We start from the raw sequence: 16096 nt of genomic DNA on the forward strand, positions 1-16096 counted from the left end.
ATTGTCTTGATATTTTAAAGAACGGTCGAGTTCTCTAACAAATAACTTAATTTTTCAAATTTGCATTTGCACAAAGGTGTTTTTTAATGATTTCAACATTATTTCTCACTAAATACCAAAAATTATCTAAATTTTTATCACACTCGCTTTCTCAACAAGTTGTTTAAGTAATGCCTTGATCAAAATTTGGGAAAAATCGATAAAGGCATTCCCACAACATTTTTTCGGAGATCAAGTTTCTTATTTTTTAAGGTTTTCTACGAAACATAAGAACAACCACACAGTTTCTTAGCTTTCCTGAACGCATTTAATCTAAACAAACTTATTTTTTTAGCTTATTCGATCCTTCAGATGGCAAAGCTTGTCATACCATAAAAACGAATGCAGTAAGCAGTAATTAAGGCATTCGTTTGCTTAACGTTTGTTGCTACTGGTGTTGTTGAGAAATTTGAAACAAAAAATTTTGTATTGAGAAGGCCCGTAATGGTGGTTCTTGATCAAATATTCCAGTAAAAATTACTCTTACTAATCGAGAAATATCTTTTCTTATCGATACAGCCATTTTTATTGTGTTTGGAAATTAAATATTTTATCTTTGAGATTTTTTTCCTTTCTACTATGCTACATTTTTTGACCACTTTGTGCAACTTCAAATTTTAATCATCTAGGTTACAGAGCCTTATTTTTTAACTTTTACCAGAAACATCAACAAAATTGGTATTATTTGCTTCGTTAGCATGTTTACAATAAAAGCTAGAAGAAACTTTTTTGGATATTATGCTCAAATTGAAATGGCAGTTAATCGTTAGTGTATTTATAATTTCTGAAACAGTCTATATGCTTGGTTCAGGAAGAGAGATAATCAATGACTTCTTTTTACAAGTTTTGCGTTGGCTTAAAGAATGCCAAGCCAACCTATTCCTAACTGGCACCATGCGAAAATCACGTTTCGAAGTGCCCAAAGAATTGATGCCAAATCGTAGGTACTCGGGAAGTAATGTCTACACCATAGGTTCCCAAACTTTCAGGTCTCGCGACCCCCTTTTGCCAGCAGACGTAGTTTTCGCGACTCCCCATAGAAATTCCCTCATTTGTTGTCTGTTATTGTCTATCCGGTTGGAATCAAGACCGACATTCAATCAAAAATTGCCATTTTCTTGGTCCACAAGTGTCGCAACTGTTTCGCATCTAGTGCGCTGTGTTGCTGACAACAACGGGAAGGATGCGCACTACATTTTGACATGATTTAAAAACGTCGCGAGTTGGGTCGCGTCGCGACTTGATTGTGCGAAGTCCGGTTTGGTGGCGGCCCGACAATACAAAGTATTTTACTGTCCCTCACGACCCCCTGGATGAAGGCCGGTGACCCCCCTGGGGGGTCGCGACCCACAGTTTGGGAAACCATGGTCTACACTAAACTGGTAGGTATAATAAAAATATCATGCTTGTTTTTCATGTTCCGAAGAAGAAAAGGGGCGTCCTTTTTTTCAATAACAAACTCCGACTTACAATTATAAGAGTATATATTTCATCGACCAAATAATCCATACTTCCTATTGGAAGCGACGAACTATAGATGAACACGATGAACGATGTTGTGCTTATCAGTCTGCTCGAATTTTCTGTTATAAAAAGGCACCCGAAAAAAACAGCTGATCGCTTCTGTTATTACTCTGAATTTAGCCAGTGGTTGTTTACTACGCGATCCAAAGTGATTCTCCACAAATTAAAGTGGCGTACGTGGATAATATTGGTGGGCAAAGTGCAGTGATTAAGAAATGTAGTAGGTATGTAGTGATAAAAAGCCAACTACATTTTTTTTGGCATTTGTTTGCTTCTTAACTGCGGTGCAATTGTGGTTACCAAAACGGCTATCGCATTTGTTTCGGTGAGCAGTTTTGTGCCGCCGAAGGAGAGTGTTTTACAGTGTTTTTTTTTAACAAACTTTGGTATGGCTTGCAGTTTTAATAAATTAGCCTACATTTTTTTTTCTTGGCTCCAACGTTTCGATCCCAATTTGAATCTTCATCAGGGTTACAGAATTATTCGTAGCCGTCCAAAAACGTTCAGCCTGTAGTGTTGTCTTAATTTTGTCGTTGGGAAGTCGGTTTGGTAATTTAATACTACCAAACAGAACCGATGACAACGACAACGACACAATTAAGACAACACTACAGGCTGAACGTTTTTGGACGGCTACGAATAATTCTGTATCCCTGATGAAGATTCAAATTAGGATCGAAACGTTCGAACCAAGAAGATAAAATTTGTAGGTCAATTTTCTAAGACTTTGCAGTTCGTTCAAAGTAATCTTCACAGTCGAAAACCGCAAGATGTTTCTTTCTTGTTTGTCCGTGGTGGTCGATAACACGCGGTGTGTATAATTGGCGTGGAATAACCAAAATATAAAACTATAGCGTCCAACGATCGACGCGACATTATCTTTCAAATGCTGGAGGGCATTTGTACCTTTTTCGCGGTGTTGCTTTAGGTTTATGGTGAAGCAACACATGCCCTTCAGCTTTCGAAAGATAATGTCGCGTCGATCGTTGCAAGCTATAGTTCTATATTTTAGTTGTTCAACGCCAATTATGGCAGCCCAATGCTTGCGCCATTGTGTTACGAACCATACAAAAAGAATCTGGATTTACGTACAAATAAACGATACAAAGGAAGAGAAGGGGGCGGATTGAAATGTCCAATTTTAAAGTTACGTAATTTGTGTGCCATGCCTTATAGAATAGTAACATCGGGTGGTTTTTTATATTTTTCTATTCTTTCAAATATATTCTTGAGTTTATATGTTTCATATATAAAATAGGCAACACTCAACAGGCAATAACCTAGAAATAGTATTAGTAAGGCGGAATTAGAAAAAAAACAGAAGTGAAAATTTCTCGGTCACCAGCCAAGCCACTATAAGAAACTCCATATTACGAGTTATTACTTTATTTCACGAATAAATAAACGAGATGGAACTTGTACCAGTAAGGCTACATCTAAATAAATACTACGCTAGTCTGCTACTCATAGATCAGGAATGCATAAGGCGATTCAAAAAATGCTTCATCAAACGGCATCCTTCGCGTCGAAGCTCACCAAGTTCAGTTTAGTCGATTGGGTTTGCACCTGCTCCAAAGTTCTAGGATCGAGCTCCTCGTGCCGTTTCTTCACCATCCGATACGGTGGATAGCGTCCCATTGCCGCGTGTCCGTTTGTAAAAACTTCGCTTGGATTCTGACCATCGGAAACCGGAACCGGGCTGAGAATTGTGCTCTTTTTGGTTGTGGAAGGACTCGATGTGGTAGTGGTGACGATCGGTGGTAACGATTTGACACCGTACAGCATTTCCAGGAAATCCGGAACGGGCGTTGTCGTGGATGGGTCGACCAAGTGACTTTCCGGGTCCGGTAGGGTTTCCCCAACGTTCAGCTGCAGATGGTTTATGTCTAGCGCAGATTTTTCGAGTTCGAACTTTCTACTAGCTTCGGCGGGTTTCTTCGGATACAGGTTGAGGTGTACCATAAGCTTGCCGGGTTTCATTGTGGGGATGTATCTCTGCTGCTGAGGACGATAGTACGACGATGAACTTCGGAAGTAGGAATCTTCTTCGGGTGACTGTTGATTGAAGACTGCATTTTGCACTTGAGCAAAGTTCTGATTGTTGAAATTGTAGGGGAAATTGGTATTGGCGTAATTCTTGGCGGGTCTCCTTTTATAAGGGCGTTTGAAATGTAGACTACCATCTGCCATCGGAAGAACGTCCAACATTATTGAAAATGGCATTCCTTTGGGAAGTGGATCGTCCTCATTGAAGTTTTTCTCCGGAGCAAACCTAAACTGGTCGACTGCCAATAGATTAATATCACTCGGATTGGCGGGTCTAAAGTTATACAAAGAGTCCGGCATGTAACCGCTAGGAACCGAGAGTTGGCTGTTTATATCCAGTGGTTTCGAGACACGAAGTTCATGTTGCTTGGAAGAAGCACCAAACAAAGTCGTTATGTCTCCATTCTTACGTGGGTGTCTGTAAATACCGGAGAATTTGACTCGATGGTTCCTGTAATGGGGATTGTTAAACTCTGAAGGTTGCTGTAAGTGGTTGGGGGTAAACTTGTAATGTTGTACTCTTGTGGAGGACAATTGATTCAGAACATCTTGAATGTTGTGCACCATTCCATAATTTGTCGGGGGTTTTGGAGCCTCCTCTGTCAGCTGTGACAAGTTCTGCTTGCCGAAACCAATGGGATTCACTGGACTTGTTTCAAATCCAAACGGTCTCGGTCTATCATTTTTGACCAGCATATAGCTATCCGCTAGTGAATAATCCTCGGAGAATCTTCGCATACTTCCCAACCTGGGAGGCTTCATGTACTCGCTCGGATACAGCACCAAGTTATCGTTGAACTCAGCCGCAGGATTGTCCAAACCCAACCTCCGCGTTCTCCTTTGCTTCCTCGCCTCAGCGATCGCATTATTGAATTCCACATCCATCTCGGTCCCGTTTGCTCCACCTACCACCAGAGTTCCATTAGAAGAAAACGGGGTCGTCAGCACGGTATGTCCGATACTGGTTTCATTGGAGAAACTGGCAACAATCAGCCCGTTGCGACGATCCGCTTCCGATTTGTTAATGATCACGAACAGGATGAAGAACAGAACGAAGGCCATACCCAGGATGCCGTACAAGGCAATCCGGCGGTGTTGGTGGCTGGGCGGCTTCTTGGGCACCTCCACGGGGGTTTCATATCTGAAATGACGAAAGGATAATCATTACTAAAGCATGCCACTGGTAGATGGTAAATGAGCGCCTAAATATATACTATTCTGCTAGATCACACTGGTTGCCTTTGGGGCTGTTCGTTCATAAACCACGTAGACCAAATTTTGGCCATCTCAGACTGTTAGGAGTCGCTTTCAGCCCTTACCCGCTGTTACCCGGCAGGGCGGTCTAAAGCAGGGTACCTCCACTAAATTTCGGACTTCGGATGAAATTCAATGATAAAATATATAATTTTGCAATTTTAAATAAACTCTATATTTTACGTCTGACCTGCGTTCTGCCCCGTTCTCCCCTCTCGGTGCTGCACGCAGATCGCTCGTTGTCGATGACGCTTTTTGGAACTGGATTGACTCGATCCAGGAGGGATAACAACACCACGGGCATTCAATTCAAAGTCAATTTCGTCAGGTTCTAAGTGACAAGTTGAAGTAGGCGACGTTGAACTCCCCCAACGTCAATATGTCGGTCGGCATTTTGACGAATGAGATCACAAATCTTCAAAATGTGGACGAAATTGAAACTTACCAACATTTTCGTAAGTATAAATTAAATACGGTGAGGAACCAGTTTTCGGATTACCGACGGTTCCAAAATGGTTCTCGGTCACCAGATTGCCTCAAATGTTACCCCAAATCGGCCTAAGAGAATCAAAAATCCCGCCCTAAGAACAAAGAGACCCAAAATGTACCAATTCGTTCTGCAGACGAGACGAATAACCGATTTAGGACAAACACAATAATGTAAAATAAAATGAACGACCACGCGACTGTGGAAAATATTTCCAAATTTTGGTGGAAGTACCCCTCGATCAGTGGGAAAAATCGCAGATTTTTCCGCAAAATTTACGTTGGGCGCCAATTGTTAGGAGTCGCTTTTAGCCCTTACACGCTGTTACCCGGCAGGGCGGCCTAAAGCAGGGTACCTCCACTAAATTTCGGACTTCGGATGAAATTTAATGATAAAATATATAATTTTGTAATTTAAAATAAACTCTATATTTTACGAGCGATCTGCGTGCAGCACCGAGAGGGGAGATCGTTTTGTACTGTGAAAGAGTCCGGGCGCGAATTTCGACTCCGCTATTTAGTGAGCACCGTTTGCGTGGAATTCGAGTGAGTGATACCTGGAAGGTTGTCCCCAGGTCACCGGGAGTGACTGGTGCCAGAAAATTATCAGTAGTTGTTGATGTGTTTGTTTGAGTTGACACCACATCGTGCTCCAGGACAGACGTACTCCTATCGTGTACCACTGCGCACCACTGCGTAGTGCTCCTCTCTCTTCTTGGCGTAACGTCCTCACTGGGACAAAGCCTGCTTCTCAGCTTAGTGTTCTATGAGCACTTCCACAGTTATTAACTGAGAGCTTCCTCTGCCAATGACCATTTTGCATGTGTATATCGTGTGGCAGGCACGAAGATACTCTATGCCCAAGGAAGTCAAGGAAATTTCCTTTACGAAAAGATCCTGGACCGACCGGGAATCTAACCCGTCACCCTCAGCATGGTCATGCTGAATACCCGTGCGTTTACCGCCTCGGCTATATGGGCCCTCTAAGTAGTGCTATTATATTCGAGTTAGTTTACATCCAGTTGAGGTTCAGTTAGACCCAATTATACATAATACAAATGGCGGATGCAAAAGTTCGAGTTAACACGCTGAAATTTGCTTTCAGTCGTGGCTTGTCAGAACCAACGGACGCGGAAATGCTTGAGTTCTTTCGCCAGTGACAGTTCAATTCGGAGGAAATCTAGGGTGCGGGCACCGGTTTTGGCCAGTCTAAGGGAAATCATTTCTATAAAAATAACCAATAATCCTATGAAAACAACCAATGCGTCAAAAGAAAGGTTTCAATCTATATTTTGAAGGAAAAATGCAGAAATCATGCCAATACTTGATTTTTGTATTAAAAGTGGCACTGGCCAAAATAGAAGCTCTGCCGCAGTTTTGGCCATATTCTTAAGTTTGGTTTCTATTTTGGCCAATCATGTGTATTTCTTATGGGAGTGGCCAAATTAGAAGCACCCTGGCCAAAATAGATATATGGGAGCTGATTTTTTAAGGAAATATATTTTTTTCTTCCAGTTTTTAATCGAAATGTGTGGTTTTCACGGCTGTAATCATCATATTGTATTAGAATCTACTAGTAAAAAATAAATATTCGCCGGTCTAGATCGCAACAGGCTCAATACCGCACTATGGCCAAAACTCCGGACTGGCCAAAACTGAAGCTTCTACCCTACTCCATCCATAAGTAGAAGGATTTGATGGCGATCTATGTGAAGTTCAAAAGCAAGAGTTTCATGAAGAAGGTACTGCACAACATGCAGGCGGTTTTAACATACAACTTGATACAAGTACGCAGATGGGAAATCGGCAGACGTAACTGTATCGGAAGCGGAAATTTTGTTCAAGTACATCAGGGTATTCAATCTTGCTTCGGAGATAGAGGGTAGAGAAATCTTTCAATCACTGTCTCCGTATGGCATAGTCAAGCAGCAGGTCCGTGAGCAGGTATCATCCGGGCACGGGATTTCCTTTGTTCTCAACGATGAGAGGGCTGTATATGGAAGTCTCAAAGGAGATTTCCCCTCAAGTAAGGGTGCGGCATTTTCGGGCCAGGATTTATTATGAGGGGATGATTAACAAGTGCTTCATTTGTATGAGTGCGGATCATATCAAGGCAAATTGTCCCAGAAGAAAAGCTACACAAAACTCATCTTCTGCTCAAGGGAGGTTATGCAGCGTGTAGAAGCCCGCGATCTTCGTTTGAATTTCGCCAAACGCGTGGAGAACAAGCTAATCGAATGTCAAATGACGGTGTTGAAGAAGCAATCAGGAACTGCTGAATCACAACGGGAGCCGTGTGAATTGGGTACAGATACCGTAGGGCTATCTGGGGAAGCCATCAGCGCTGTTGACGTTCCTCGGGAGCAGCCGGCGGAGGCTCAGGAATATCAGAGCATCAGCTTCGGAACAACGTGAGTCAACTGTAGCGGTTTCGGACGAATCAATGCGACAGAAGGAGCCTTTCGTTGAGCAAAACGTGAAAAAACGGGGGAAATAGAAGACCCGCGGGGAAAGAGATGAGTCATCCAACGAATCTGAATCGGAACCAGTAATCATCGTTCCAACCAGCGCATCGTTCTTCACGGTGTGTTTATAGAGCAACTTTAAAACAAAAAAATAAGTAAGTCTGAAATTTTGCCCAATGATACTTTGGACCATTCCCATCAATTTGCTGGGTTGGTGGAAAACATCCATCTAGAAAAAAAATGAGATTGCCAAGCAGAAAATATTGTATAACTTTTGATTGCGTTCGTCAAAATAGCTAATTTTTTGACCATGAATAGTATATTCTGTGTAGCTAATACCATAAAATTTTCATTAAAATCGGTTGAGTATTGGCGCATATATTGTCGATTTCATAAAATGAGATTTTGGAAAATTTGTGCACGCATTTCAAAAAATTACTTAGGCTATAACTTTTTTGTTACCTCATCAAAACGTTTGAAAATTTCACTCGATATTCTTAACATAGTATCAATTAAGTGGTAAAAAATTGATCGAAATCGATTCAGTACTTTTTCTAGTATATATCCAAAGCTCAAATCGCCTGAAGTTAAATTTTAGGTACCGTAATCCGGGGTAACATTGATCAGAATTCTAGATCTTTCTTGAATAATTCTCTTGTTGAAGCAAACGTTACATGTTTTATATTTTTAAAAGAAGTACTGGCGCTCTGAGTATGTGTTAAGCCACTCGAAATAGTATTGTGACACTTTAAAACATGATAAAATAAACTTTTTAATCTAATTTTTGATTTTGTTGATTTGGGGTAACATTGATCACCTAAGTGAACAATGTTCGTTAGTGTAGAAAATATACTAACTTACTAAATTTGGGGTCTCTGATTTCAAATATGTTGTCCAAATTCTTAAAAGTTCTGCACTTTTTGAGATATTTTAAGATTAAAATCCCTCAAACCTCGAATAACGCCTAAAGGTAGGCAATGGCTTAAGGATTTGATAGACTTCTTTGAATAAATCGTATATTTTTATTGAAAAAGAGCATTTTTATACAAGTTTCGATTATTAAATCCCAATCTAGGATATCATATTGAAGGTATACAGTGATTTCTAACCTCATATCGTATCTAAGGAGTGTATCGGAAAGTAGTTGAAAATGTTCAGAATGGTCTATCTCGAAGCTGGGTTGGTCTTTTCATTTCGGTTCTTCTATGAAATCTTCACAATATAGTTAAGTTTAGAATACCTTGGAAAAATTTGGAAAATTTTTTGTATTATTGAAAATATGTATAAATGAATACACCTCACAAAATAAAAATCTGCACAAAATGCAATTTTGTAAAGATTTTTCAACATTTCAAAAATCTGTAGCGAGTAAAATTTGTACGATAGAAAATCTGAAAAATATTGATGCTTGTTAACAGTTATGTACACATAACATATCATTCAACACCGACTTTCAAAATTCATATTTTCGATAGAAAAATCTCCTATATCTACAAAATGGTCCACTCCAAAAAACGTCTATTTTTTGGTCAAACTTTGAAGTTCTGCTTTTAATATCTTAAAAGGTTATAAAATTCTATTTTTTGCTCTAACTTACTCGTCCATAAATTAAAAAACATACCCTATTTAAAAAAATGCGAATTTTTCATTTTATGTATTTTTTATTTGCGTAAACATGATTTGGAGGAGCATAGAAAAAAGGGGTTCCTCAAAAATGGCCTTTTTTCATTTTTAAGAATTGCGCTTAAATGCAGTGGAGATTTTTCTTGAAAAAAATAATTTGCCTATATCATAAGGATTCTGGAGCTTATTATATTTGCACAAAAAAGTTAATAATTTTCGAACATTATCGAACGTTTTTCGCAATTTTAATTTTTTAGAAGGTGTGCAAAAATTTAAAAACATGCGTTCAGTAATCTAGGTTAAAAACCCAGTTAAAAGAACATTTTTAAAAAATCATAAAAGCTATTTCTATTTTCAAGGATTTATACAGTATCTCCAAAAATAAAATTACTCAAAAGTTGTATTAAACTATTTTTGAGGCTATTTTAAACATTTTCAACTACTTTACGATACACTCCTTAGTATTCACGCCAACCATGAATGTTTGACAATGTATCTCATTGCGTTACGGAACACAGTTATGGAAAAATCGATTTATTTCAATGTTTATGAAATTCCATTTTCATGAGTTGCATGTCTTTTAATAGCTAAATGATAGCAGATTACGATATGCCATTCGATAACAGAAACTGGTTCAATGTAAAATGCTTGTTTGAACATTTCATGAGGTTAGTCAAGCCGATCAATGTTACCCCGCTGATCAATGATACCCCGTTTTACGGTACTTTTTGACCATTTTTAGTTCCGCGTGCACTATTTTGACTGTAGAACTGGTAACACTGTCCCGATTTTTATAAAACTTTGACAGTGTAAAATTGTTGTGTTAAACTGTTTACAGTAAAAATTTCAACCATTTTTGTTGAGTACTTTCAAAGTATTAGCAGTTTGAATTAATACTTAATAAGTTAGTAAGCTTCGTAGAGGTACACCCAGTACTGATTTTTCATGAATTCTTTTGACAATATTTGGATTCGTACTCACGTTATCAGCAAAAGGTGTTTAAAAGTGATCAATTTGGTTTACGGTATGTGTACAAGCACGGTAGTAGGATGTTGAACTACAGAATCAATGCTGAAAAAAGTTCACTGTATAAAAGAATGAACCAGCTTGCCGTTGACAGATTAAGAAGAGTCGACACAAAAAATGAGATGCAAATTGTTAAATTCAAACTTATGAGCATTGAGCTGAATATTATGGTTCTAGATTTGCGGGTGTTTCAATGTTAGAAAAATTGCCGGGGCCCGTAGCGTAGTGGCTATACGTTCACTTCATAAGTGGATGGTCATGGGTTCGACTCCAGCCCCGATACTTCGTCAGTTGTTCTCCCCCGGTTGGTAGCCGATCGATGAAAGAATGTGCAGGTTGAGATCAAGGACTGATTCTTTAACTTTAGCATAACAAACGTTCACAGCTCTCATTCCGGAAGCAATGATGATGACAAAGACATACTTTACGCCCAGCTCGAGAGTACGATCGCTCATTAAGCCACGACGCAACGTCAAGATCATCATAGGTAACCTCAACGCTCAGGTAGGCCAGGATGGAAAATTCAGCGCCCACCAGCTGACAAACGAAAACGGCGTACGATTCATTGATTCCGACGCCTCCAAAAACATGGCCATACGTAGCACCTTTTTCCAACACAGCCTCGTTACACCTGGAGATTACCACAGCAGACGGAATCTCAAATCGACCACGTTCTGATTCACAGACATTATCGACGTCAGGACCTATCGTGGCGGCAACATCGACTCCGACCACTACCTAGTGATGATCAAAATGCGCCCAAAACTCTCCGTCATCAATAATGCACGTTACCGGCGACCGCCACGGTACAACTTAGAGCGACTGAAACCACCTCTGCGTCAGCATACGCGCAGAATCTCGAGGCCGCGTTGCCAGACGAGGGCGAACTCGATGAGAACTGCTAGAGTACAGTGAAAGCAGTCATCGACGACGCAGCAGAGAGCACCATCGGGTACGTGGAACGGAATCGACGGAACGAATGGTTCAACGTAGAGTGTAGAACGGTTTTATACGAGAAAAACGCCGTGCGGGCGGTAATGCTGACGGTAAGCAGACCCGTCTCTTTCGGAAGAAAAAGTGCCGCCTGGAACAAGCGGAGTGCGAAGAGATTGAACTGCTGTGCCGATCCCAAGAAACACGGAAGTTCTATCAGAAGCTCAGCGCATCCCGCAACGGCTTCGTGTCGCGAGCCTCTTGACGGTCGGACGTGAGGTGATCGAAAGGGGGAAGCAGCACCTGATTGGCGTGGAGAACGTAGGCACGGGAGACCACGTTAACGGAGGAAATGACGACGCCCCAGAGCAGTGGGGGACGGAAATGAACCAACTCGCTCGCTGAGGGAAGTTAAGGATATTATTCATCAGCTCAAAACCAACAAAGCAGCTGGAAAGGATAATATAGCAGCTGAACTCATCAATATGGGCCCAGAAGAGTTGGCAACCTGTCTGCATCGGCTGATTGTCAGAATCTGGGAAACCGAAATGCTATCGGAGGAGTGGAAGGAAGGGGTAATCTGCCCCATTCACAAGAAAGACGACCATTTTGAATGTGAGAACTTCAGGGCGATCACTATTTTGAATGCTGCCTACAAAGTGCTATCCCAGATCATCTTCCGTCGTCTGTCACCTAAAACAAATGAGTTCGTGGGAAGTTATCATCGACGGCCGGTCGACAATGGACCAGATCTTCACCGTACGGAAAATCCTCCAGAAATGCCGTGGATACCAGGTCCTAACGCATCACCTGTTCATCGACTTCAAAGCGGCATACGACAGAATCGACCGCTCAGATTATGGAGAATCATGGGCGAAAACAGCTTTCCTGGGGAGTTAGTTAGTTAGTTAGTTTATTTTCGACACTTTACACATTAGTGTGCATTCGTGTCGGTCCTAGGGATATATTACAATTTACAAATTCATTACATTACATGAAATTCTTCTCACAGCTTGCTGTACAATCCTGTATCATGGAAAAATTTCAATATGTTTTTAATGGTTTCTTCTTCGTTGTTCAGAGCAATTTGTAAACTAGTTGAGTCTATGTTGTTTTCCCGTCGTTCATTATCGTATTTTCTGCATTGCAGAATCAGGTGCTGCACAGTGCACATCCAAAAGTGTACCACAGCATTCACACGAAGGAGAGGGTTCTTTCTTCAGTAGAAACATATGTGTAAGCCGCGTGTTAGCAATCCGGACTCGCGACAGCACGCGATGGTCAGCCGCATTACCATGATCCTTCCACCTGTATGTATCGTGCTTAACTTGTCTCAATTTTGCTTCTTTGCGTCCATACCATTGTATACTGCAGCGGCATCATATCGCTTGCTTCACCGCTCTCAAGATGTCGTCACCTGGGATTGGGATATCAATGGGGTGTTCGTGTTGTCGTCTGACCTCATTCGCTAATCGGTCAGCTTCGGTGTTTCCGTTGACTCCAGCGTGTCCCGGAATCCAGCAGAACCGAATGGATTTGTTTCGCGCTATTTGTTCAATTTCCTGTATCCACGGATGTTTAGATGTTCCCGCTTTCAACGCCTGCAGACAACTAGCAGAATCTGTAAGGATCGCTATTTCCTTGCCAACATTCGGTATCGAAACCATCATCTTTATGGCAGATGCCTCGGCAGAGAAGATGCTGCATTCCTTGGGAAGGCTGTAAGTTCCCACTAAGCCGTTTGTATAGAAAGCGGCTCCTACCGTGTCCTCAGACTTCGAACCATCCGTATAGCAAACGGTTAACTGGTGGAAACGTGTTGACAGCAGTTGCCGAACAACAGGGCGCACTTTTTCCGGTGGGTCTCCTGTTCGAATGGTTTTCTTCACGTCCCATACAATCGATGGTTATCTCGCATGCCACATATAATCACTATGTCGGTCAATCTGGGCAACTGAGGGGATTGCTGTTCCCGTGAGTTCGACTAGGCGATCCGATACTCGTCGGATAAGAGGGAGATAGTTGATGTTACGCGATTTTGCCAGAAGTCGAATGACCACCTGCGCTGTTGATTGCAGTGCTAGGAGTTCAAATGAGATCGTGTGTTGACTGGGTCACCTGTACATCGACTTCAAAGCGGCATACGATATTATCGACCGCACAGAGCTATGGAGAATCATGAACGAAAACGGCTTTCCTGGGAAGCTGACTAGACTGAGTAAAGCAACGATGGACGGTGTGCAAAACTGCGTAAGGGTTTCGGGTGAACTATCCTGTTCATTCGAATCTCGTCGGGTGCTACGACTAGGTAACGGACTCTCATGCCTACTCTTCAACATCGCTCTGGAAGGGTGATGCGACGTACCGGACTCAACAGCCGGGGAACGATTTTCACCAAATCCGGTCAATTTGTGTGCTTTGCGGACGACATGGACATTATCGCCAGAAACTTTGGAACAGTGGCAGAGCTGTACACCCGCCTGAAACGCGAAGCAGCAAAGGTCGGATTGGTGGTGAATGCCTCAAAAACAAAGTACATGCTGGTAGGCGGAACCGAACACGACCGGAATCGTCTGGGTAGTAATGTTACGATAGATGGGGATACCTTCGAGGTGTTAGAGGATTTCGTCTACCTCGGATCCTTATTGACGGCTGACAACAACGTGAGTCATGAAATTCTAAGGCGCATCATCAGCGGAAGTCGGGCCTACTATGGGCTCCAGAAGAAGCTGCGGTCTAAAAAGATATACCCACGCACCAAGTACACCATGTACAAAACGCTAATAAGATCGGTAGTCCTCTTGGACACGAGACATATACCATGCTCGAGGAGGATCTGCAAGCACTCGGGGTTTTCGAGCGACGCGTGCTAAAGACGATCTTTGGCAGTGTGTGGTGGAGAAGGATGAACCACGAGCTCGCTGTACTTTACGGCGAACCCAGCATCCAGAAGGTGGCCAAAGCCGGAAGGATACGGTGAGCAACTACCGATCCAGTTGGCCCAGGAAGGCGTGGATCGCAGAAGCACGATGAGCGGACCAGCCGGATCAAGGAGAGATCCCCATATGTTAGTTCATTTCTTCTCCTTTAAGTAGCTTTTAGTTCAATAGTTACTGAGAACGAGTTAACAAAGGTCCGTCCTGGACTATTGATGGTTAAGACTGGTGCCTTTCTTCATAGATTCAGTAGATTGTTCTAAGAATTGTACTGTTCAAAATTCAAGATTGTTCACTCTTTTTCATATGACGTCGGACTATACATTGAATTCTACACATCTAGCCTAGAATGAAATGTATCAGCACAGCACTCTTCTGCACGAATCTCACTTGTATATTCCGAACTGCGACAGCCAATTGTTGCTGTAAGCTTTCACAAATCCACCACTGTTGTTCATTTTTGTAGGGTAATCCTGTAATAATTGAATCAGCTTTTGAACGATTCAAACAGAATATTGCATCCTAACAATTTACACTAATTCACTTCATCTTAGAACTCGAAGCAACCCCAAATCGAATCGAACCGAGAAAAACCGCAATTCGCAACCCGTTCCGCGGAGACCGAACGAACCAACTGAATCCATATCGCCAACCGCGAGGACATAATGCACCTGACTCTTCATTATTGTCATCGCGTCGTTCCGGCGCGATCATGAGTCGCGCAGGAGGGAAACACGCAACAAAACTCGGTGACATCAATTTCCATTTTACCTACTTCCACTGCTTTTTTTCGTTTTCGTTTTTATCGAGCGAATTTTCCTGTGTCTCTAATGGCACACGTACCGAGTACTGACTGAGTGAAGCTCCTTACACCTTCAATCCACGTACCACGCAATGTAGGTAAATGCTCTAATGTTACCGAAGAAATGTACGGCCGACGCGGTGGTGGCTCTCGTTAGAGGAACAAAAACAAAGCGCGACACCATCCACCGTGTGTTGAGATCTATCTAACCAACGTCGGAACCGGTGAGTAATACCTAGTAGCGCACGGAGGAAGGCGGGTGGATGGTGTCTCAAGCGCGCAAATTGTGCGACTGACTTAGAAGCAAGTGAACACACGTACGATTAACGCCGTCACTCGAACAGGGGACTGGCGCGAATAATTTCAACTGCCGAGGGGAGATGCAACGATCACTTCATCGCTTGCTTTTCGGGAAATTTGAATTCTGAAATTCATACATTCCTTCAAAATTGCACAGTAAATAGTAACATGCCAAGAATTGCGACTAGTGTAATCACAAACATGAACTAGACTGGTCAACAACAAGGTTGATTTTTTTTTCAGAACTAGATTTCTCAGGAGGGTCTTCAGATCTACACGCTTGACCGATCCTGAAGAATCCATTTCCACTGCACTGGACCCGTCAGGTGCTATTCGCTTCCAATTCCCTTGGACAAGTGCCCCATTTTATGGAATGAGGAAATCTGCTGACCAGATAGTCAAGAAATAAGTCCTCAGGTTATATGGAAGTTAACTCACTAAAACTTCATATTCTCTCTTCTTTACCTCCGCGATATGCCCGTTGGGGATGACTTCGAGAAGAGGGGGGAACCGTATATGAGTACTCTCTATTGGGAAGAGTTTCACCAGCTACCGCAGCAGGGACGAAAGTCTTGGGGCCTGACGCACCCCCCCGCTTGTGAGTCAGCCGCGTAGTCACCGACTAAGAATAGGACTACTAACCCCAATTCAAGGTGTCAAGC

At 42.1% G+C, this 16096-nt stretch overlaps 1 protein-coding gene across 1 annotated transcript; it reads right to left on the reverse strand.

Moving 5' to 3' along the window:
• Nucleotides 1-2901: 2901 nt before the first annotated feature.
• On the reverse strand, nucleotides 2902-14872 carry LOC109414216 (uncharacterized). Its single transcript, XM_019688013.3, has 2 exons — nucleotides 14723-14872; nucleotides 2902-4750 (listed from the first exon to the last, which is right to left on the reverse strand). Exons 1-2 carry the CDS (start codon nucleotides 14788-14790, stop codon nucleotides 3070-3072), a joined length of 1749 nt encoding a protein of 582 aa, XP_019543558.2. The 5' UTR covers nucleotides 14791-14872; the 3' UTR covers nucleotides 2902-3069.
• Nucleotides 14873-16096: the final 1224 nt, after the last annotated feature.

The sequence above is a fragment of the Aedes albopictus genome, chromosome 2, assembly GCF_035046485.1.
Source record: "Aedes albopictus strain Foshan chromosome 2, AalbF5, whole genome shotgun sequence".
In the NCBI taxonomy this organism is placed as follows: Eukaryota; Metazoa; Arthropoda; class Insecta; order Diptera; family Culicidae; genus Aedes; species Aedes albopictus.

Bases quoted from the DNA above. Each gene is read 5' to 3' on its own strand.
- LOC109414216 (XM_019688013.3), bottom strand. From the start codon at position 14,790: ATGAACAACAGTGGTGGATTTGTGAAAGCTTACAGCAACAATTGGCTG. The intron at 4,751-14,722 runs GTGAGATTCGTG...TCGTCATTTCAG, and splicing joins TCGCAGTTCGGAATATACAA to ATATGAAACCCCCGTGGAGG.